The sequence below is a fragment of the Maniola hyperantus genome, chromosome 21 (assembly GCF_902806685.2).
Source record: "Maniola hyperantus chromosome 21, iAphHyp1.2, whole genome shotgun sequence".
Classification (NCBI taxonomy): domain Eukaryota; kingdom Metazoa; phylum Arthropoda; class Insecta; order Lepidoptera; family Nymphalidae; genus Maniola; species Maniola hyperantus.
In genome coordinates this window covers 4,838,785-4,863,030 of record NC_048556.1, presented here as the reverse complement: position 1 = coordinate 4,863,030, position 24,246 = coordinate 4,838,785, and the positions used below count along the sequence as shown (strand labels likewise).

The window sequence follows — 24,246 nt, the reverse complement described above, 5'->3', positions numbered from 1 at the left end:
ATTGCCTTTTTTGTGCTTTCAAACTTATTTTGTTTTTGTTTTGATTTTTATCAGGCATCTTCATTTGAATTGACTTTACATATCTGCTTTAATTCCGATTTTTCAATCGTCAAACAACTTTTAACTGAAGAATAAAGTTTCTATGCAGAACTAAAAGTTAACTTATTTTAACATTCTCGGGTCTTGGCTTTTTTTTCTATTTGCCTTTATTTGGTGCTTTACTTGAACGTAATCTAGGTACTTCAATCGCATCTTTTTCAAGTTGGTATGGTATTCAAATGTAAATAGGTACTTAGTATCTGTCGTGGTCTGTCTATTAGTCTGTCTAATGTTGAAATCCCTGGTACGTTACGTCCTAGGTACGTTAATAAATAACCGAAATTCACGTTTCTACATCTCTACAATTTCATATCTAATTAAATATTTTAAAATTTAGAAGGCAATAAATCACAAATCACTTAACTACAACGTTAATTATGTAAATAATGCTCAATAGTATATAGTACATATTATATAATAGCTAGCTATCGTATAATATGTACTTGTTAACGCCTGCTTATTGTAAAGCGATTACAAAAAAGGTCGTAACTGTACACAAAGCGCACCACTCAACTGTCTCATTAAAATCTTATTAGTTCAAGATTCCGTATCATGATACAGACACATGCCTCTTCGCAAATCGTCGCACAGCAAGACGCACTTGATTATCAATAACTGTCATTACACTCATTATACTATCATCTCTTTTACCCAACCCGCTCCGTAATTACAACGTTATTTACGTCCCTTTCAAACTCATTAATTTGAAGCAATACCTGTAGCACGGACTCATTCTATTCCACTCGCGCCAAAACAACGAGAAAACGCACGGTATATCCGTCCTTGTTGCACGCTGTTAATGCACCTTAAAAATGAAGCCTTAAAATTTTCTTTTTTTTCTTCAAAACGAAAGCCACCTTTTTTCGGATGACAAGTCAAAAGTGTTTAAGACAGTTTTGAAATTGGATGTCCCCCAGCACGGCGGGACTCGTTAAGGTGCGTTTCGAGAAAAAAAAGAAAATAAGTAACTCGAGCGGGAAAGAGAGGCTCTGTTGGAGGCTTTTTATAGTCGCTGTTCCGATGCGCTCGCGCACGGCGGTATCCGAGCTTAAGGATCGGTCTAATCTCATTCTAATAAAAAGCTCACGCATATATCGACGCGTTATCATTAGCTTTGAATTAAAATAGATTTTTTTCGTATCGTGCTTCGGTCGTTCTGTGCGGTATAGGTGTTGAATAATGTCAGACACGTGCCGTTTATGGCTCCTTTTATGGTTATATTTTGACGATAAATTAGTGATTTTTTATTAGGGTTGTTGTCATTATAATCACTGAGACTCCTCCGTTCAAACTGTGTGGTCGTGTTTGTTTTTTAATTCTAACTTGAAATGGAATTTAATTGAGTTTGTGTTGTGACTTCAAGTTCAGTTGATTGCCGTTATCAAAATGTTTTTGAGGTAAGAGTCATGCTATTTTGGTTTTTTTTTCTAAATAAAAATCGCGAGAAAACTAGCAGGCGGGTCACCTGATGTTAAGTGATTACCGCCGCCCATGAACATTTGCATTTGGTTTTGGGGTTTTGAATGAAATTTTTTATTTTGTATAATGTATTTGAACCTATCGGGGATACCTTTTAGATAACCATTAATTTATTTTATAACTAAACAGATACTCTTAAAATGAAAAGAAAACACTTTATTTAAAAAAATAACGAATGCAAATGAATGAATATTTAACATGAATTAAGAAGCATTTAAAGCTAAGGTAAGTAAATAAGGGGTAATTTTGCAAGAAAGCTTTTCCAGGCAGGCACTTTTAACTGTAATTATATTTAAGTTGTAATAATTTGGGAAAAAAATCTATTATCATTACAAATTGATACAATGTAAGCTACTTACATTCTTTAGTCCAATCCTATTTGTAGGACTATCAGAAGTTTACTGGAAACTAAGTACTTATTATAATATTTATATATGCAATCTGAATTTTGCAAAAAGTACAGCTATTAAATATAGTAATAGCTCACATTGGGGTAATTTCCACCTATGTAGAAATTACCCCAATGTGCTTCGAAAGTAAAATTGTAATCATTTACTCTATAGTTAACGATTACAATTTTAAGTACTTTCGAAGCAGATATAGGGATGATAACTGGGACCGACGGGATAGGATTTTCGTTCGACCTCTTATGAAGAAGCTACTAGCTGACAGCTGTCAACTATTTTCTCGCTCAAGCAACCTGCAATCGATGTATGATTCCATGTCAATAAAAGAAATAAATTTATTAATAGTTGACCGCTGACTATGCACTTTAAATTGTACCCAAACGAAGCCCGGTTGGGTAAGCTAATAAGCTCTTAATTTATGAAAAAAATACCACCAGATAATTTGTTGTGCATTAGGGAAAACTGAAAATGTATTTCATGTAAAAAATAGATTCTTCAAAAATTTAAAAATTTTAAGTAGGTACCTAACATAAGAAATCACGTAACCAAAGTTTTTATTCAAAACAAAAAACGTCATTCCTTTAATGAAGAAACTGGTCTAACCGCTGAAAATCGGCTCTATTGTTACTAAAGTGCTAAGTGTAAAAGACATCCTACGACATAAATTGTGTTCATGCAATTTTCGCCTTATTTGGAAGTAATAAGCTCTAATTCCCTTTGAATATTTAAAATTACCGCGCCATAGATTGCTAAGTAAATTCAGGTGGAGTAACCTTGTATAAAATAAATATAATACCTACACAAATTACTCTTATGTTGTGGTGTATTTAGATACCTACAGAGCACGGGTCTCCACTCAAAGTGAGAAGGGTTTTGGGCATAGTCTACTACGCTCGCCAAGTGCGTATTGACAGGCTTTACACACCTTTGAGAACATTATGGAGAACTCTCAGGCATGCAGATTTCATCACGATGTTTTCCTTCATCGTTAAAGCAAGTGATATTTAATTACTTAAAACGCACATAACTCCGAAAAGTTAGGAGGGGAGGAGCCCAGGATCGAACCCTCGACCTCCGATTAGTAGGCGGACGTCCTAACCACTAGGCTATCACAGTTTCTTAGACACTTATTGCTTGTTATTTCTTTCAAAGGCGATTCTGTTTTGATAAAATAAAAAATGGATAGAAAAGTTTTAAATTAAAATATGAAAAACATCAACTAAGTATGCCAAATCAAGACTTTCATAAAACCTTGTTCGGAAAGCAGACTTTTTGAGTAGAGTCGGCAAGGTACTTAGTAGGTAATTACCTACTTCTTGCAACTTAGCTTTTAAAATAATCTAATAAGGCATATAAAAAGCTTTTGAAATAAGGTGATTGGCGTTAATTACCTAGTTAATAATTTAAAACTAATTGGAACACATTTTACCTTAGTAGAGTATGAAAACTGGGGTTGAACGTTCAGTTAACGGACACATTGAAAGAAAAACATAATATGATGTACAGTACCTACAATGTACATGTATGTAGACTTCAGAGAAAAAGTAAGGTACCATAAGGCTCCCATACCTACCTACAAATCCAAAACCAAAAGTAACACTTAGTATTTATCATAAGCAACCCATCGCCGGCTCACTACAAAGAACCACTCTCCTCTCAGAGTGAGAAGGGTTTTGGCCGTAGTCGACCACGCTGACCAAGTGCAGATTGGCAGACTTGACACACCTTTGAGAACATTGTGGAGAATTCTCAGGTTTCCTCACGATGAGCTCCGAAAAGTTAGAGGTGTGTGCCCGGGATCGAGTACACACCTCTAACTTTTTAGGAGACTCTTTGCTCCGATTAGGAGGTGGACGTCGCAGCTTCTATAACACTTAGTATTAAACCATTTAACTAGTCACTTTTTAATTCTTATTTAAATTCTAAATGGACGATATTCATAGCAAGCAAACAAAATCCCCATTAAACGCGTCACCAGATAACGTGATAACCCAATATAAAAGGCAGTGAATCTTTAAAACTCCATGGAACATTGAATCAAAAAGCTGGCCTCTATGTTTCTAAGATCAACAAAAAAAACCGGCCAAATGCGAGTCAGGCTCGCGCAATGAGGGTTCCGTACTACAGTCGTATTTCATCGACATTTTGCACGATAATTCAAAAAATATGATGCATAAAAATAAATAAAAATCTGTTTTAGAATGTACAGGTGAAGACCTTTCAAATGATACCCCACTTGATATAGTCACTCACTTCGAAAGTTGAAAATACTAATTATTAGTTCATGACCACAATTTAATTTTTTTTGTGTGATCTAACCCTAAATTCACGGTTTTCAGATTTTTCCCCAAATGTCAGCTATAAGACCCACCTTCCTGCCAAATTTCATGATTCTAGGTCAACGGGATGTGCCCTGTAGGTTTCTTGACAGACAGACGGACAGACAGACAGACAACAAAGTGATCCTATAAGGGTTCCGTTTTTCCTTTTGAGGTACGGAACCCTAAAAATATCCGAAATAAAACATCTGATTATCCATCTTGACTTCACTATTGTAACAACGTCGATTGACGTCGTCGATACCGACCGATCGAACGGATAAAATATTTCGATCGTCATTATGTCAAATCTGCCCGCTTTTGACAGAATTATCGTATGTAATCAAGTAATCACGTCAATTGGCTGCTGAGAAATGCTTACAAGCACCGGCTCTATTCGAGGGTCGATGTACGTGGATGTCCATAATATCGACTAGAGATGGTTCATTTTACAGATATGAGATAACATGTGAAAAATCACATGAACAGCTTTTTCATTTGCTACCTTCCTTAAAATAACCTGTGAAAAATCACGAAACTAAATCTCCCAAAGTTTGAAAATCATCAATCATTTTCTAAAACATGCTTGGAAAGGACCATGGGCATTTTTGTATGAGCTCTGGCCTAATAACCAATAGAGTTATATTGTATGATAGTTTTTTGCTTATAACCTACAATTACTGTAACGCAATAGTTTATCTCATGAAACCACCGGGGAAAACCGCGGAAAACCCGAGCTTGTTGCATGCAATGTAAGTTGCAGCATTGTTCTTCTCAGGTATGTACTTAATGTTATATACAAAAATAATTCATGACGTTAGTGAAGACATATTTTGAGAATAGCATACATACATACTGGAGTAATTTAAGTACAGTAATATACGCGCTTTATAGCTGAACTAGGTACTTATAATTACAATAAATACTAGTAAAAACTGCACGTTTTTATGTTACCTGCAGAGGAGAGATATCTCTTTTCTCCGGTGGCTTACAGCGTTCTGCCCATAATAAAATCTAAGCGTGTGATATATAAGCTCATTTGAAAAGTGGCTTTTATTGGATATGCCGGCCAACTTGTCCCACCCACCTTTGAGCATTATTTTGACAACCTTCTACGAGATCACGGATTAGAGAATTCACTCATATGTGTACGAGATAAATCGAAATTGCTGTACTGGCCAAATAGATGCGAGCAATAGTTGTATGAAAATCCATAACTATCGTGGTTTAGCGGCCAAGTAAATTGCATAGCAAATAAACTCATATCTGCCGTGTAATTCAAAAATTGAACGATCTTTTACTCCGAAACATGCCAACCAAGGAGGTAACTTATAAAATATTTTATTTAAATTGGCTTGAACTGGCTTGCAAATAGAAAGCTTTTTATTGAAAAAAAACAAATGAACACCTACCTTTTTTAACACTGTGAAAAAAGTGAAAAAACTAATCACCAAATGAAAATGATTTTTAGCAATAATGTCCGTCGCTAGATCGACTGTAGTATCGACAAAGGTATTCGGAAATAGACATGTGCTATATTTTATCGAGAAAAAGTGACGTTATAGTTGCGCGCGATGTAAAGCCCACTGACTGACTGCTGACTGACTGTTCTACAGGTTTTTTTTTAATTTTACTTGATAGAACGAATTAGTGAGATGCAGATAATATGATACAGTTGTTCTAAAAAAAACTTATTATGCCTAACGGTAACCAACTTTACTAGTTAATCTTTTAATATATAAAATGAAAAGGTGACTGACTGACTGATCTATCAACGCACAGCTCAAACCACGGGATAGATCGGGCTGAAATTTGGCATTCAGATAGCTATTATGACGTTGGCATTCGTTAAGAAAGAAGTTTTGAAAATTCGACCCCTAAGGGGTGAAATAGGAGTTTGAAATTTGTGTAGTCCACGCGGACAAAGTCGCGGGCATAAGCTATTAATTATGTATTATGGGAACCTACATTAACAATTTAACATACAACTTCGATAGGTATAGATATCTATTAACAAGTTCAAAACTTATCCAACATAAGATTCCTCACATAAGATTTTCAACACGTGCCTCCATAAACTCAGATGTACCAAAGCAAAGTATTAAGGCACAGACACACAACGCTCAACCTGCAGTGACGAGCGACTAATAATTCTGTCCTAGAAATTCTTATAAATTGAAATGTATAAAGGTAATATTTCTGAGACTCTTTTTTCACTTATATTTCTTAAGTTGATTACCACGGTAAAATCACAAAATAGTATACTTTTTACTGTTATTACTATTATACAGGTAACCAGAACGCTGGCAAAAACGAAGACAGGTGATAGTACTGATAATATGATAGTATGATACCACAGAAAAAAAACGCGGACAAAAAAATAAAAAAATCCTACCTATAATTTTGTAAAAGTTTACGAAACATCTGACTGAAGCTAGAAGTCAAAGAACGCTGCGTAAGTAGGCCACTTGGAGTCAATGTCGCGTCGTAGACGGGTTTGCAATAAAGTTAACCCAAGTTTTGCAACAAAAACTTTGCAGCCCGTCAGAATGATCCATCTAGTGATTCTAGTCTACAACATAAAGATCGCTAGTCGCAGCCGTCGCACTTTATGTGTCATGCCTTTAGTACAATTTACACGGCGCTGTCCACGGACGGACGCACCGTGAAATGTTACTATTTCATGCTCCCAACTATGCTTGGAATGTGATGGATCATTTAAGGTCTTTGAATTAAAATCTATATGCTTTGTAATAGAGTTAGAATAATAGAAGTTTCCTTTTATAAACATTAAATAGGCAGGTTGTTGCAAAGGTTGTAAAAAATACAGTTAATTAGGTAAGTAGGTGATATAAAAGTTTTATCCTAAATTGATAAAATTGTTGAATTTTATTAAATATAGTACTGTTAGGTTATTTCTAAAAATTGATTTGAATTTGTTGGTAAATGACATAATTATTTATTTGTCTAATGGAGGTAGTTTGATAAAATCGATATTTCACTCATTCGATGTCATACGATCTATCGCGGAGAGGGTATCTGCTGCTCGATTGTGGTAGAATGACAGTTACAATGTCACGATCGCAATCACCTCTGATTTTATTGACGCCCGCTCATTATTGGCTACAATGCATCGTTGCAACAAGAATCGCACAAATTCAGCCAATTACAACAATTGAAATTGTAGTAATGATTGATGCAGGTTTTATAAAATCGACTTACTGGAGTGAATTTGTATAAATACGGCTGTTTTCGTAGAAAAAAATTATTACATTACGTCATATCAGGAAAAAACTTGTAAATTACAAATATGAGTGGTTAAAACAGCATCTTTCAAAAATGTTTAGTAGTTAGGTACTTACTCACATCGTTTAGTAAGAATCTATTCAAAATAAGTTAAAGAGGAATTTACACGGACGAGGAAAGTTGTACCGTGAAAAGTAAGTATTTCATGCTCTTAACTATGTTAGGAATGTGAGCTTTTTTATTCCAAACCATCGTGAGCTTTTGATATAAACTACAAATGTATAGAGAATTTGAACTCTTTTTTAGGGTTCCGTACCTCAAAAGGGAAAAAGGAACCCTTATAAGATCACTTTGTTGTCCGTCTGTCTGTCTGTCTGTCCATCTGTCCGTCTGTCCGTCTGATTTTTTTTCGTAATGTAACCACAAATTCATTGTTTTCGGATTTTTCCCGTTACTTGTGCTATAAGACCTAGTTATCGACCAAATTTCATAATTCTAGGTCAACAGGAAGTAATCTCTAGGTTTTTTTTGGCAGACAAACAGACAACGAAGTGATTCTGTAGAGGTTTAGTTTTCCTTTTGAGGTACGGAACCCTAAAAAGTCGGGTCTCTGAATTTTTTTTGCTATCGTATCAAGCATGAATTACAATATTAAATGAGAAAAGAAAGTCTTAAATATAAATGTAAGTATGCAGTGTAGGTACTATTTAAAATATATCAATTTAAAAAAAACAATTTTACTTTATCTATTTCAGCGTTTATTTAGAGCCTGGTTTTAGTACTTAATATAACTTTCGTTGTTCTCTGTACGCCTTCCCCCTACCGAAAACAATTCCTGGCTGCGTCCTAGACCACCACCATTTCAAATGGCAAACCCTTGCACCGTTATACGATTGAGACTTCTTAGAAGAGAATAAGAATTACTGCGTCCGCGTCGGTCCGCTTCGGTTAAAAAGAAAACTAACATTTTTGATAAATTATGAAGACTTCCGACTATCGGTGTTTTACCAACACAAGAATAGACAGGCACACTCTTTCGCATTTATAACCCGCCTCCCCCAAATCAATTCCTGGTTTCTTACAGCCACTACCGTTTCAAGTGTCAAGCCCTTGCATCGTTATAGTATTGAGGCTTCTGAAGAGAATAGGAATTACCATAGTACGCGACACGTCGAGATGGCAATCGGTGTAGGGACGCTCCGCACACCTGCACCAATAGCCCCCGGCTAACCCAGTGCAGGATAGCGCGGGTAACGTGAGGGTGTGCAGGGCGTCCCCCCGCCTCATACTCCGATTGCCATCTCAACCTGTCGCTATGTCCTCGGTCGTCCACTTCGGTGAAAAAGAAAACTAACATGTTTGATAAATTATGCAGACTTCCGACTATCGGTGTTTTTTCAACACAAGAAAGTAGCGGCCGTCATGTTAACATGCACCAACGCGTCTGCCGGCGCCTTTCATCTCACCTGGGAGTCCTTTTTGTAACCATTAAGTTTATTTTTTATTCGTGACGATTGTGGGAAGTGACCGATGATTGGTGCCCCCGCCGCTTTATTAATTTGATTGAATTGCCTGATTGTTTGTTTTAAAGATTTGGAAACAACGGATTTAATGATATGTTTGAAGCTGTAGCGATGATGGATTGTTTTGGAAGAGTATAACCTTTATTTATTTATTTATTTTTATTTTCGTGTACCGATTGTAGTCACATATTAGTAATAAATTAAGTTACATTGGAAATGCTTATCTCTAAATAACCTTTTTTTTAACCGACTTTAAAAAAGGAGGTTCTCAATTCGTTGGAATCTTTGTTTTTTTATGTATGTTCAGTATTAGTGCCGGATAAATTTCTCTACAAAGTAGGAAACGTAAAAAGAAGAAGGGATTCTAGGATCATAGACAATGCGCGGATACAGTGTTCCGGACAGGTGTATGTCGGCATGATACAGGCATATTAACATAACGCGCAAACCATTAGAATTGTTGTAATAGCGCCGCCGACGGATAAGGTGCTTTTAAACTATACGATTTTGTGGGTACCTGACGACTACCGATTCGATCTTTATTGACTACTCTAATGTAAGTTTTCTTAATGGCTTGCATCCATAACACTACAAATAAAACGATGTGGGAAATATATTTTCCAAAATTTATATCTGCAACAGCACTGAACTGCATTTATGTCTGAACAGTACGGGCAATACAACCTTAACAACATTGAAAATAAGTTACAGGCTGAATGACTGCAATTTTTCAGTACATATTAGTACTTAGTATATACCATAGAGAAGACATAGGTCTTCTAAAGGTATAATTTAATCTTCGTGAAACGCACATTTTTGATAACAATCATGTCAATGTGGGTATGATGCAATGGAAATGAATGGAATGAGTGCAATGGTCTAGATTAGAACGCACTTGCTTACAAGATTCCTATTTTATTATTTCTATTTTATTAAAGTTTAATTGAATAAAAATTATTTTTATTTTATTTTATCCACTATTGTCTTAATGGTACTCAAGTTAAGCGTGGCAGGTAAAAAACTCTGGAACATTAAATCATAAGGGCTGGTTACAATCATCAATAACTAACACAGAAAAAAAACATTTCGAACCTTAGCTACTTATTCAAATAGCTCTCTATGAAGTTCTCTGTTTTCAGTTACAGCGAAAGAAATGTCATGATATATCAAGAACGAGCGAATCAAAATATCGGAAAGAAGTAATCGTAAACGTATCGCTGTCGTAAACTGAAAAAGCTAAAAGGATGCCTCGATTTATTGCCTTACGCCTCTAAGATGTTTATTGTGATGCAAATATACAAGTTCATTTGAAATGCAAGCAATTTCTTTTCCTATATCCTTCACAGGAATACTAAATCAGTGGGGAATCACTTTTCATTCATTTCTTTAAACGTAGATAATATCAGCAATACTTGGATTGGATATTTTATAATAATATTTCTATAAGTACGCAAGCATTGAATATTAAATAACTATGGTGTTACCATTTTTAGGATTATCAAAATATTTAGCATTTTGCAATCAAATACTATCAAATTTCCAAAGGCACTTGTAGAAATTTATTAAAATATTTCTTTAAGTAATACAAAATTCCAAATTTATGAATGCAATTTTTAATAGAGGTCTACTTTAGAAAAAACTGCATGCAAAGTCTCAAATTTGTTAAACAAGTGATTTGAGCTGTATCTACATCGACGGTCCAACCAACACGGTCAGTCAGTTTGTTCTTGTATAGGTACAGATTCATATTACACTTCCTGTATTTCCTGCACGATAATCATTCAGCAGGGCGATTGTCTAAAACCTGCATCAATCATTATTACAATCTCAATTGTTCTGATTGGCTGAATTTGTGCGATTCTTGTTGCAACAATGCATTGTAGCCAATAGTGAGCGAGCGTTAACCAATGAGAGATGATTGCGATCGTGACATTGTAGCTGTCATTCTCCCGCAATCGCGCAGCTGGATGATTCTTATATATCTACTCTTGACATGACAAGACCTTACCACCGGTATGGAAAGCAATTTGTACTGTGAAAAGCCAGTTTGGAACTCAGCAGTTAACTTTAAATTCATTTCATTCAGATTCGAGCCAACAAAATCAACAAAGGGCGCGAGCAAAATGCGTCGCGACCTCATCAACGCTGAGATATCAAACCTTCGGGACCTGCTGCCGCTCCCGCCCTCGACGAGACAAAGGCTCTCACAGCTGCAGTTGATGGCCCTCGTATGTGTCTACGTGCGGAAGATGAACTATTTTCAGCAAGGTACGACCTTCCAAAGATTTTTAACACCAGAAGCAAAATTAGCGAAAAAAATTGCCCAGAAGCTGTTAAAAGCGCATAATAGCAACCAAAAGCGCGTGAGCTGCACACAACAGCATGAGTTGGTAGTATCGGGTGCACTAACCTCTGCTGACATCATACTAATTTCTCCGTTGCTGCCGTCTCTTGCTGTTTGACAGCCTCGTGCTGTTTAACTATTTTCAGCAAGGTACGACCTTCTAAAGACTTTAATACCATAAACAAAATTTTTAAAATTTTGAGGTTTTTGAGCCGGCTTGGCTGCAATTAGATCTGCTGGCAAGTGATGCTGCAGTCTAAGATGGAGCACGCTTGCCCGCATTGCTTGCGTCAATCAACCTAGATCATTCAAATCAAATTTGTAGATCAAATCTGTAGGTAGATCTTTGTTGGTAGGTAAGTATAAACTTCATGTCTTCACTTTACAGAATATAATCAAAGCAGTACCTACGTACAAATATGTAGTAGGTTACATGGTTCGTTTCATGTAAGTGACACAAACAATGCTTTCATCCGCATCCGTGTAAAATCCACCCCGGCAGTTTCCCATGCCCCAGCTTCTTTACCTAAGCTCATCACGTATACCGTTATCCTAAATCTCGGCCATGTTTTGAAAACGTCCCCAAAGTTTTTGTTTCACCTTCAGTCACGAAACGGCGTATTAAGACGTTTAAAATGCATTTAGTTCGCTATCTTATCTTGCTTTGCTATTACTTCACCCATAACTCCGTCTTTCTTTCTGTTTTAGTGTTTAAGAGTCACGACTTCAGTTATCAGTACAAGGAACAACAGCCACCGACACCTAATATCGGATTTTCTAAGGTAACTATACTAATATATTCATACAATTTCTTTTAGAATTTTATAATGTAGATACTAGCTGACCCAGCCCGGCTTAATAATATTTCAAATGCGAAAGTGTGTCTTTCTGCTAGCTTTTCACGGCCCAACCGATTTTGACGAAATTGGGTACAGAGATAGATTGGATTCTAGGGGAGGGCAAAGGCTACTTTTGGTCCCGGAATGTCAAAGAATTTCTACGGGATTTTTCAAATACCTCAATCCGGGCATGATCTGCTTGGTACAAAGACAGCTTGCATCCTGAAAACGACATAAAATACCTATTTTTTATTCCACGGGGTTTTACATAGGTACCTTAATCCACATGGACAAAGTTGTGGCGATCTGACGCCGGGAATCACTTGTGACGCTCAATGATACAAACCCTTACGCCACAGAGATTATCGTAAATATTATACTTTTCAAGTTTACAAGCATTTTACGATCGTGAAACGTGAAGTAATAAAAATCAGTTGTGACTTTACAATGTCTTTTTCAGGCAATGAATGGTTTCATGATGATGATGACACAGAATGGCAAATTGTTGTATATATCGGAAAACGCGGCGGAATACTTGGGGCATTCGATGGTTTGTATGATTCTTTTCTCTCTGCATCGTAGGTATCAGTGGCCAACGGAACCCTGTTACTAAGCCTTCAGTGTCTGTCCGTCCATCCGTTCTTCTGTATGTCTGTCAGTGGACTTCGTGAACCGCAAAAGGTAGAGAGTTGAAAGGGCCCATTCTTGGCCCATCCATCTATTAATAATATGAATACCAAAAAAAACTTATTTCAACACTCCGGCGTAATTAAGAGACACTCAACTAATTCCGTTCGTAATGACAATCTTGGTGATGTTAGGTATTGCAATAATTCTTACTGAGAAAACAAATAAACAAAAAGATTTATAAAAATTCCTCCGAGTTCTATGTCCAAAATAGTGCTCGTTTCTTGATCTGTGATCTCAGTCCTAATGCCTATAATTAATTTCATTGATGGATGCACTTTGGTCAAAAATCCTTTCACGAATGGGCCTTCCGTGCGATATTTAAATCTATTAATTTTTCAAACATGTAAAATATTATAACTGTTGATGTTTATTTTCAACAAGATGTTTTCCCCAATGCGCTAATTAAATTATAGCTGTATGTTGAGTGATTTAAAACTGTTTAGCTTTCGTCACAGAATAAATAAATGAATAGTAAGTAATCAACGTCTACAATGTATTTTTTGTCTTTAGGAAGATCTCCTAATACATGGCGATAGTGTATACGACATAATAGATAGACAAGACCACCAAATGGTTCAATTAGAGCTAAATAGAGGCAGTAATGGAGAGACTGAAAACGTACCAAAGAATAGGCATTTCTTCTGCAGAATGAATGTATCCAGAAACGCTAGACGCCAGATGAGATTTGGTGACCAAAAAGTAAGTGTATTAAGTACATTTATTTAAAAATGATAAAGTTGTTAGAAAAATGTAGCCTTCGCCCAAAGATATACTTTAAAAAATAAAAAGATTTTATGCGTCTTTATTACTTGTTATCTGCCAAAGCCACCATGATCCAAACTTCATAGTTGCTGATCGTTCCTCCCTATGTTGGGGACAATGCGCGGAAAAACTTTCAGCTTTTATAAAATAACGTCTGACCTTCACGCGCTTTTAGTCCATCAGTTAAGACGACGATAATCTAACAAAGCCGTAGGCTTTTCTGAAAAACATAAGCTGCATTAAAGCCGCAAGCTTTTATGAAATATCATCATTAAACCTGCTCATTTAATGATTTCTTTTCAGGTAGTTTTAATTCGAGGCCATTATGTATCATACCTACCCCTCTGCAGTAGAAACGAGCCAGTGTTCCTCGCTTCATGCACTCCCCTCGCGATGCCTGAAACCAGGGAGTGCGTAGTAAATGGCGCCACCAATGTGTTTACGACAATACACTCGATGGACATGAAAATTTTACACATAGATGCTAAGTAAGTGACGTCAAAAAAGTACTCTATTACTTAGATGTTTGAAAAAGAAATATTATTATTATTATAAAATAAGTATATAAAATAAGTACTCTATTACTTAGATGTTTGAAAAAGAAATATTATTATTATTATTATTACATAATGTAGGTAGGTAGGTACTTGCGATCATGTTGATAAAAAAAATTGCGCACATAACTGCTTGTCAATTTATTTGTGTATGCTAATAGCAAGATTCACTATATTTTATAAAGAATTCCACACCGATGTGAAAATAATAAAACGAGTGTGTACTGAAACCATGTACCTACTTACCTAATTGAAACTTTAATTAGGAAAATTTTCCTCCTTTATTGCCTTTATTACTATGAAATCAAGATAAAGACGTACCTATTTCTTTCCGAAAGGCAACACTTGAAACTAACACGAGAGAGCAAAACATGGATTCAATATTGAAAACTCCGACCAACATTCCAAGCATTTCAATACTAAATAATTTTAAATACATATCAAAAATTGCGTAACCGGCAGGAATCGAACCTGCATCTTCTGGGTTCGCGCCCGATGCCTTGACCACTCGGCCACGGTCTCGCTTACTGCCAGTGACGAAATTGGTGATATGTATGTTAACTCAGTGCTTGAAATGTAGGTAAAACACTAAAAAAAATATTTCAATACTAATTGAAATTTTCTTTCAGTGGCGAATGGTACTTAGGTTGGAAGAGAAGTGAATTGACAGATATATCCTGGTACCAAATATTACATTGGGACAGTCTACGGGAAGCACAGAGCAAACATAGATTAAGTAAGTTTAAAAAATAGACTTATCTCACTAAATAGTAAGAAAAACAACATAAATAGATATAGTGCATAAAAAAAGTTTTGTTTACAAGTTAATAAATGAAAGCTCCGATAGCATTTAAAGGTAAGGTATCTGTTTAGATCTCAATTTTTTTTTCTGTAAAATCTAAATTTAATCTGTAACGAAAACATAGGGTTGTTAAATCTTGTAATTATTTTAGGTCTGGTTTTGACCTTTTATATGGCATCGTAGCTTTTATATGACAAGGGAGACTAAAAAATTAAAAAGTTGTTTAGTTTGTTCGAAATCTTATTTTTTCCAGGGAATTGTCCTCGTCATCTCAGTTTGGGTTCGATCGAATCATCTAAAGTAAGAATTTAATTTTGAATTTACGATGCCACAAATGCCACAATTAGTCACCTATCCATTACATGTTTTGTTTATAATATTACTAGCTTATGCTCGCGACTTCGTCCGCGTGGACTACACAAATTTCAAACACCTATTTCACCCCCTTAGGGGTTGAATTTTCAAAAATCCTTTCTTAGCGGACGTCAACGTCATAATAGCTAGCTGTATGCCAAATTTCAACCCGATCCGTCCAGTAGTTTGAGCTGTGTGTTGATAGATCAGTCAGTCAGTCAGTTAGTCACCTTTTCGTTTTATATATTGAGATTATTCCATAGCAACTCTTGTGAGAGCACAAACCAATCACTGATTAAGATGGGCATATGATTAACATATTAATCATGTCGTTTAGTAAACATTACATACGCATACATTCTTCGATTACAACCACAACACAATTAATAAGAAATCCAACGTGGCAATGCAAATATAATTCTTGTTACGCAATATATGCAAACATGATTTGTATATTAAATTGACACTTGGCTTATAGTATTGAGGTATATAACTACCTATACAGAATATTATAATATCTGGGTAGCTTATTGAATAGTAATTAATAATAATTTACAATGGTAAAAGTGTTTGTAGATGTTGTAGTTTGTGTGTTGTTTAACAAAGAAGTGAATTTTAATCTGGATATCAAAATATAGATACTCAATTTATAACAAAAAACTTAATCAAAATCGGCTCATCTGTTTAGAAGCTACGATGCCACAGATACACAATCACACATATACACAGATAAACAGACACACAGAAACACGCGTAAAACTTAGTAGATATCACCCCTCTTTTGAGTCGGGGGTTAACAAACTAGGAGTACGCGACAGGTCGAGATGACAATTGGGATATGAGGCAGGGGGACACCCCGCACACCCGCACGTCACCCATGCTCGCCCACACCGAGTTAGTGAGGGGGCTGTCCGGATGTGCAGGGCGTTTCCTCCCCGATTGCCATTTCTACCTGTCGCGGAGTATAGATGATGACAAGGCTTCGTCACATATGACGACCTGAGAAACATTCACATCAAGGATTGTACCTACAAATTCTCTTTTGTTACAGTAACGCAATCAGACCAAGACAAGTGCTGTATACTTCTAGTAAAACTCCAGCAGAGAAGCGGGCAGTTCCTATGGGTACACATGGTGTTACAAGTGAAAGACGCCGCGGACACACCTCGCCAGTTTATTGTAGCTACTAACCAAGTCTTAAGGTAAATACATACTGACAATATAAAACCTTGTAACACTCCACTATCTCAATGCAGTGGACAAAAGACAAACATTTTATGTTTTTGCCGCAGATTGAGGGTATTTTTACAGTCTCATCACCTCAACCCATCGCTGGCGCATTATTGAGCTCGGGTCTTCTCTCAGGAAAAAGGTCTAGGCCATAGCCCACCACGCTGGCCAATTGCCAAAAAAATTGGCAGTCAGTGGGAACTGCTGATTGCTGACAGAATTAAAAACTAAAACATACTTAACACTTTCAATAAAAATTGAAAGTTAACAGATTGCGCTAAGAATTTTTTCACACTCTTCTCACCCTGAGAAGAGACCCGTGCTTAGGGTGAGATGACTATGTATTTCATACAAAACCCTATTTTTATCGAGCATAGGTACTTACGATATTACGTATTTTCTCAACAGTGAGGAAGAAGCATCAATAATGCTCGCGAATTCCTGGCTCTACCAATACTACGGGTACCAAAACCAACCTTGCGGCATGCTAGACCCTAGATGTCAAAAGTTCTTCAGGCGAGAACCATCTTATCCTGACCCCTACCAAGAGTACCAATACCTAGAGAATTCAGAAGTAGATTATACTGGTTACCATATGACGCCGTATGTACATAAAACTGATGAGTATGGATGTGAGAGGGTGTACACTGACAGAGGACCAGTTGATTATTCAACGCATTCACCGCAGTCTACGATAAGTGAAGAAAGGTAAGTTTTACATCTACTAAAGTTCTTTAAAAACTCGCATGTACCGTACCTACTCGATAGTGCTAGCTCATCTCAGTAGAAAATGTTTTCCGAGACAGTGGTAGGTTCTTTTGAAGATTCAAAAGTTTATTTGAATAATAAATCTTTTAATCCATTTCTAATTCTTGTATTACTTAGGTAGTTGATTTCTAATTGATAATTAACAATTTTGACAGAACTTAAATAGTACTAAATAGAGGAAATGACTAAAAAATCATCTGAATTATGTGATTCTTTGACAGAGTAAAGTTACTACCTGAAAACCCATTTAAAAATAGCACAGTTGACAATCCTCTTTTTCAAAACGACTTATTGATTACTTTGTTGAAAAAAAAGTAGCTTCAAGTAATTTTGCCATAGTTTAGTTATCTTCTTCATGCTATGTAGAGTCAGTCGGCACAATGTCATCTTCTTCCACTCGCTTCTGTAATCCATCAACGCATTATCCACCCCTTTTACAATCACTCAATTCATCCACCTTCCACTGAGCATATTATTTGGATAACTTTAAAAGTCAACGAGTAAGTAACAAAATTATAAAAGAACATTTACCGATAGACAATTTCTTCTTACCACCATAATGTTCACACAACATTCAACATCTCCTTACATTACTAAAAAAAACAAACAAACAGACAAGCACACTCTATACAATTTGTACACGTCATGTCACACGGGAATATAAATAAGAAAATCATCACCCTGTCCGTCCGTCTGTCCATCCGCGTAATTTGACACCTTTCATTACCATATTTATTGTGAAGTCGCAATCAAAAAACATTTCTGTACAAAACCCTATGAGCACTATAACAAGTAAATAAAGTTTGAAATCGAATGGTTCTCAAAAATATTTACCACTCTTGGACTCTACAAGGGTTGCCAATATCAAAATTTAAAAAGCAGGATACGAAAAGTGATAAATTAATTGGATCAGTACTCCAAAATAGAAAAATGACAATAAATGTAAATAATTTTATTCAAGCTTGCGATTCCAAGACCTACGTTTGAAATTCAAATTATTAGCCTGTTCACACTAATATTATAAACAAGAAAGTTTGTGTAGGTATGTGTGTGTATGTATGTATGTTTGTTACTCTTTCACGCAAAAACTACTGGCCGGATTTGGTTGAAGTTTGGAATGAAGATAGATTATACCCTGCGCCCGAATTAAGACATAAGCTACTTTTTATCCCGCAAAATCAAATAGTACCAGCGGGATTTTGTAAAACGTAAATCGTAAATAAAGTCTCGGGCATCAGCTCGTCTCAAATATTTTAACCATCATCATTCCAGGCTAAGGAAGTCCACTGCACGTAGGCTTTATTACATTTTTTTTTAGGAATTATTACACTCGATATTTTAATAGAAATTTTATTATTGATGGCCCACAAGTTTATAACTGAGTTAGAATATTATAATGGTTAACAGATTCTAGTTAATAGTTGTTAACATAATGATAATTATTCGGATATGCTTAAATTCAAGGGGTTTCCTGTGAGCCTTCAAAAAATATTATTTGCAGAACTAAAAAATAGATTAGTCCAAAAAATTGCTTGATGGCAAGTGGCAACCCTATTCTTAACCAAATATGAAAAGTTGAAAAGAAAAAGATAGTAAATCGAGTCTGTTGATTCATTTCAGTGCTAGTTCTGATGGACGTCTTGAACTTGACCCTAAAATTTAATAAACTATTATCAAATTGTACCATAAACGTAAATAATACCGTAAACATACTAAGTTTATGAGTTGTACATGCTCTATATTTGGTAGCACAATATGAGACTCAGGTGAACTTTGTCTCTAACCCTATAAGGACCTAAGTGTAATCTTAAAAGAGATTTTGTTCAGTTCAATGACCTTAAATATATTATAATAAGGGTTTTATTTGTTCAACTTCTTTAATTTTTAAATGCTCAAGCTCGTTTTTCCATTAATAACAATATACAAGTATAAGTTCCGCAAATTGCTAATGCGCATGGTCGCCATTTTAGTGACGTCAGCATTAGAGTGAAGTTTCGAGCTGATGGTATCAAAGAATTTTTATATACTACTTCGTAGCTGTAATAAGGATTATTACCTCCTATGTCGATGGATGGTATATTTTTATTTCGGCTGACGTCAAAATTACGTCATTTCGATGTTAATGAGACATAGTTCCAGCGCAATAGCAATTTGCGGAACTTATAACATTGAGCCAAAACTGTTAAAGAGCTTTTACACATTCCGTAGAAGTATTTTTTGAGTGTGCTGAGGAACTTCATAGCCGTGCTCTTCCTTCACCATTCTACGACAATCTACATTATACCTACTATAGTGAGAGAGCGTTATTACCTGTCACATACTTACCCGTGACTACCTTAATTTTACACTTAACAACTGGGTACCCAACGAGTCACAGCCAAACGTGTCACAGTGTGACTCGTTGGGAATTCATCGAAATTTTTCTCACACCGAGTTACACTGTTGCAACCTTTTTATCCACTAGAATTCCCAACGAGTCACACTGTTAGTCTAGTGTGACTCGATGGGAAGAAAAAATGTTATAGAATCACCATTATAAACATCTTACAGGAAACTTGGCTTCTACTGCTACGTTTATACATTCTACATTTCGGATGTTGTACTCACCATTGATTTTTAAGAGCTGATCAATTGATCATATAATAAATATTTATCATTACCACAGCTAACGGCAGTTAGGAAGCTTGTAACAAAACATGGAGGCTTCACCTATACCTACTGGCAGGAGTCAAATGTTGCCCACATTTGACGCTAGGTAGACTATTTTAGGTCTCTTTGATTTCACGTCACCCCTAGCCTAATATTTGACAGATATAAATTTAAGATCAAAACCGAGAGTTTCCTTACACTAGTTCAGTCTGTGATTACTATATTATCATTTATTATTGTTTCAGATCACCATTGCACTATGACGCGCCACCGGACATAGTCGTGAACAGCAACATGTACATGTACCCCATGCACGGCAAGAGGGAGTACTACGAGCAGCATCCACATGTGCATTATAATGTACAGGAACCTTGTGGCAGTACAAATATTGAAGGTAAATATAAAAATACTAGATGATGCCCGTGACTTCGTCCGCGTGGATTCAAGTTTTTAAAAATCCCGCAGGAACAGGATTTTCCGGCATAAAATGTAGCCTATGTCCTTCCCCGGGATGCAAGCTATCTCTGTACCAAATTTCGTTAAAATCGCTTGAACGAATGAGCCGTGAAAAGCTAGCATAGAGACAGACAGGGAGAGAGACACGCTTTCGCATTTATAATATTAGTATGGAATAAGCTTTTCGAAACTATGTGCGTACAAGCAATTACTTAAAATATCAATTGGTTTAACGGTAAAGGAAAATATCGTGAGGAAACCTGCATGCCTGCCAGTTTTCCATAATGTTCTCAAAGGTGTGATAAGTCTGCCAATCCGTACTTGGTCAGCATAGCATAGGTCTATGGCCTAACCCTGCTCATTCTGAGAGGAAACCGGTACTCGTTAGTGGGCCGGCAATGGGTTGAGATGATGATGAAATAACTATACAGAATATACCCATTTAAAAATTCATAGCAGCTCCTAGCTCCATCTTAAAAAATATTGATTACACGTCTTACTTAATAAAATTAGTATGGTAACACCAACTCCTTTTCTCATATGGCAACTGCATATGCAATGTCCACACTAATGACTAAATAGATGTAAAAGAGAGGTTCTAGCTTCGATTACTAGTTGAGTCAATTACGATAACGATTGAGGATCTTTTCTAAAAAAAATGTAATCAAATCTTCAATCGAATTCAACCCAAAATCTGTCTTATGAATGTAAAAACTGCTTAAAAGCTTGTAAATAATAAGCTCTTTTTTGTACAGCTATGGAATACCCGCCCGCTAAGAGGATGCGTCTAGCACCCGGTCCGTTGAGCATAGAAGGCACCGATGGTATGGACCGATGGAACCCCAGTCCGCCCTGGTCGGATACCCTCAAAATAACCGACTACACCCAGAGGTTCAACTCCTATAATATGATACCTATGCCTGCTGAAAGAGCTATGGTCACTTAACTATGACTTATTCAATAGTTTGTCTACTTATTGTTATCATGGTAGAAACACATTCGCAAGTCGCAATGCCCAACGCGATACAACACCACCAGTGTTGAGCCAGTACCATCGATATGTCAGTACAGATTGGAAAATAAAATTTTCCAGTAGAAATTGGAAAATATTGTTGGTAAGTCATGATGGTATATTTTTATTTCGGCTGACGTCAAAATGACGTCATTTCGATGGTAATGAGACATGGTTCCAGCGCCATAGCAATTTGCGGGACTTTTAGTGTGTTGTGTGGTTAATGCAAGTGTGCCCGGGCCCTATAGATTAAAAGGGCTTTATGCAATACGGAGAAAATAATTTTATTTAATCGCAAATTATTAATTTATTGCCACAAAATTGAGGATTCAATTTTCAAAGAATTTATTTCCATTTATGCCATTAAAAAAAGAAAGTTTTGCAATATTGAGCAATATGCAAAAGAAATATATGAAATTGTTTAAATTAAATATCCATCTTAAATTCATATGTCTTCCATTTTTATAAAGATGTGTTTTTGGCTGCATTAAAATATGTTCACTATTATAAATTAAAATTTTTAAAGCTCAATTTATATTGAAGATTTATCAGTATTTTAGTGTAAGATTTAATAATTGTACTTACATCTAAATTATTAAATGATACTATTGTTTATAAGAAAACTGCAAATGATTCCGTCCAAATATTTTTCGTTGCATTCCAAAGGAATAATTGTTTAGAGTTATGTTGTCTACTTCAACTTCGAAGGAAGTATATTTTTGTAAATATTTAATTTTAGATAAGATTTTTTTGTGTAAATAACTGATAATGTACCTACTGTAATGTGTTAAGTAGTAAAAATAGAAATAAATGGTTTTAAAAATCTTATTTAGTTGAATTTATTTCACCCATGGAAAATGAAGCAGAAATATTTTAGAACTAGGTACTACAAACGATGCTTAGCTAGATTTATAATATTTTTATACTACTTTTAAAACTAAAATTGCTTTATGTTGAAGGGCTTGAACAAGTTTTTTAAAGTTAAAATGCAATCCAAAGTGGAACGCTCTCACCTAATAAAGGAATGGTAGTTATCATAAAGATCCTTTACTTGGCTTCAGTCTTCACTGAGCACAAAAGTTCAACATCAATCTAGCCAAAGTTTTGTATTCTGATAAACTACTTTTAATTTAAATTAAAATATATCCATAGGCCAACAAGGGCAATACAGCGACTGGATCGAAGTTATAATAATAGATAGTAGGTACCTATACCTTTAAATGTTAGTAGTTTTATTGTATAATAGATATACGGAGCCGTTTTACTCAATGTTGAAAGTCGGCCAATTCCTTTATATTTTCATGTTTACCAACTTGTGGCACTTATGCAGTACCTACATGCTATGCTACATCAGAACTTACACTACCAGTTTAGAAATTGGATTCCACTGAGGAGAGGTGATGGTGATGGTGACACTGTAGCTGATAAGCTTTCGTGGTAGACCAGTTTTTATAGCTGAAAAATCCTGCATTTAAATCGTACAAGATAGATAATATAGTCCCTAGAATCATAATTTTACCAGATTTACTTCCAGAAACATTACTTACTTAATTTGCAATCCAGGTTTGATTCATTCAACCAATTAATGAATTTGCATAAGTTTCGCGAATCGCTTAAAATGCGTTCAATTTACATTAACGGCAGTATCGCACTTCCTAATACATGTAAAGCGCTTAGCAAACATCCATTCTAAGAAAACCCCCGGGTCTCTGTTGAAATTTAACAATTTGCTGCGAAATATGTATGCAGTGTAAATAAGTGTAGATCATTTTATAATGGTGGCGCTACGACCATCAAATTGATAAAAGCCTTACCGGCTTTGTAGTGGTATAAGTCTAAAGCGTTTATTTGGCTAATCTGAACATTTACCTACAGCATGGTGTGATGACATCACTGATGTAGGTACCTACAGAAATTTTAAAAAATCTGTAAAAAAACATTATTTATTTATTTTATTTCCACACAAACAGAAAAAACACTTACAATATTGGTTTCTTCGTGCTCGTAAGCGCTTGGCGGCTTGTCTGAGCACTGCACATTCCTCTGTAGTCTTATACTTACAAAAAACTGCGTTTTTAAAATGTAGAATTCATTATACTTACAAGCGGTTAGATAATTTTGGTAACATCCTAGCAAGTTGAGGTTAGGATTGATGTGTAGATGTACAAAAACATGAGCGTCGTAGCATGATACCTGTGATATATATGAGGACTTGAAGAATTTGTTTAAAACTCTAATGTAACAACCCTGCAAACAGCTGATCGTGGAATGAACTCGCAAAAAACTTCTGAGAACTTCTTCAAGAGAAGAAGCAGAGACAACGAAATTGTACTTACGTCATGTTTTATTGTATCGTGTTGTGTTACATTATATTTTATCAAACACGCTGTATTATCATTGAGAAAGTAAAATAAAAATCCCAACTTATGAGAAATAAAGCTGTTTGCACTTAGAATACAATTTAGGCTTCAACTCCCATGTTAATTTTACCCAATCTCCCGATATGATGCAATCGAACTTAATCTGCACCAATTTACGAAAATTATGCCAAAAATATTGCATAATTTTATTTAATACGCTTTATACTTGCACCTTGGCATCTAAGTGCTAACACTGGCTAAGACATTACTATTGCAAGCCTGTCCACCTGACTGCAGCTAGATGAATAATTGATGTCTACAAACCTACGTGATTCATTGGCTACCCTGGATTAC

The 24,246-nt window shown here is 35.7% G+C and overlaps 1 protein-coding gene across 1 annotated transcript; it reads left to right on the top strand.

The window, feature by feature from the left end:
* Window positions 1-1,125: 1,125 nt before the first annotated feature.
* Window positions 1,126-22,351, top strand: LOC117992382 (PAS domain-containing protein cky-1-like). Its single transcript, XM_034980063.2, has 11 exons — window positions 1,126-1,496; window positions 11,159-11,340; window positions 12,125-12,198; window positions 12,716-12,805; window positions 13,456-13,644; window positions 14,011-14,195; window positions 14,891-14,997; window positions 16,469-16,619; window positions 17,056-17,355; window positions 20,310-20,458; window positions 21,276-22,351. Exons 1-11 carry the CDS (start codon window positions 1,486-1,488, stop codon window positions 21,464-21,466), a joined length of 1,629 nt encoding a protein of 542 aa, XP_034835954.1. The 5' UTR covers window positions 1,126-1,485; the 3' UTR covers window positions 21,467-22,351.
* The last annotated feature ends 1,895 nt before the right edge of the window (window positions 22,352-24,246 follow it).

What these genes read in the sequence shown, in the direction of transcription:
- LOC117992382 (XM_034980063.2), top strand. An exon ending in TGAGATTTGGTGACCAAAAA is followed by an intron (nt 13,645 to 14,010) that starts GTAAGTGTATTA and finishes ATTTCTTTTCAG; the next exon opens with GTAGTTTTAATTCGAGGCCA. An exon ending in ATTTTACACATAGATGCTAA is followed by an intron (nt 14,196 to 14,890) that starts GTAAGTGACGTC and finishes ATTTTCTTTCAG; the next exon opens with TGGCGAATGGTACTTAGGTT.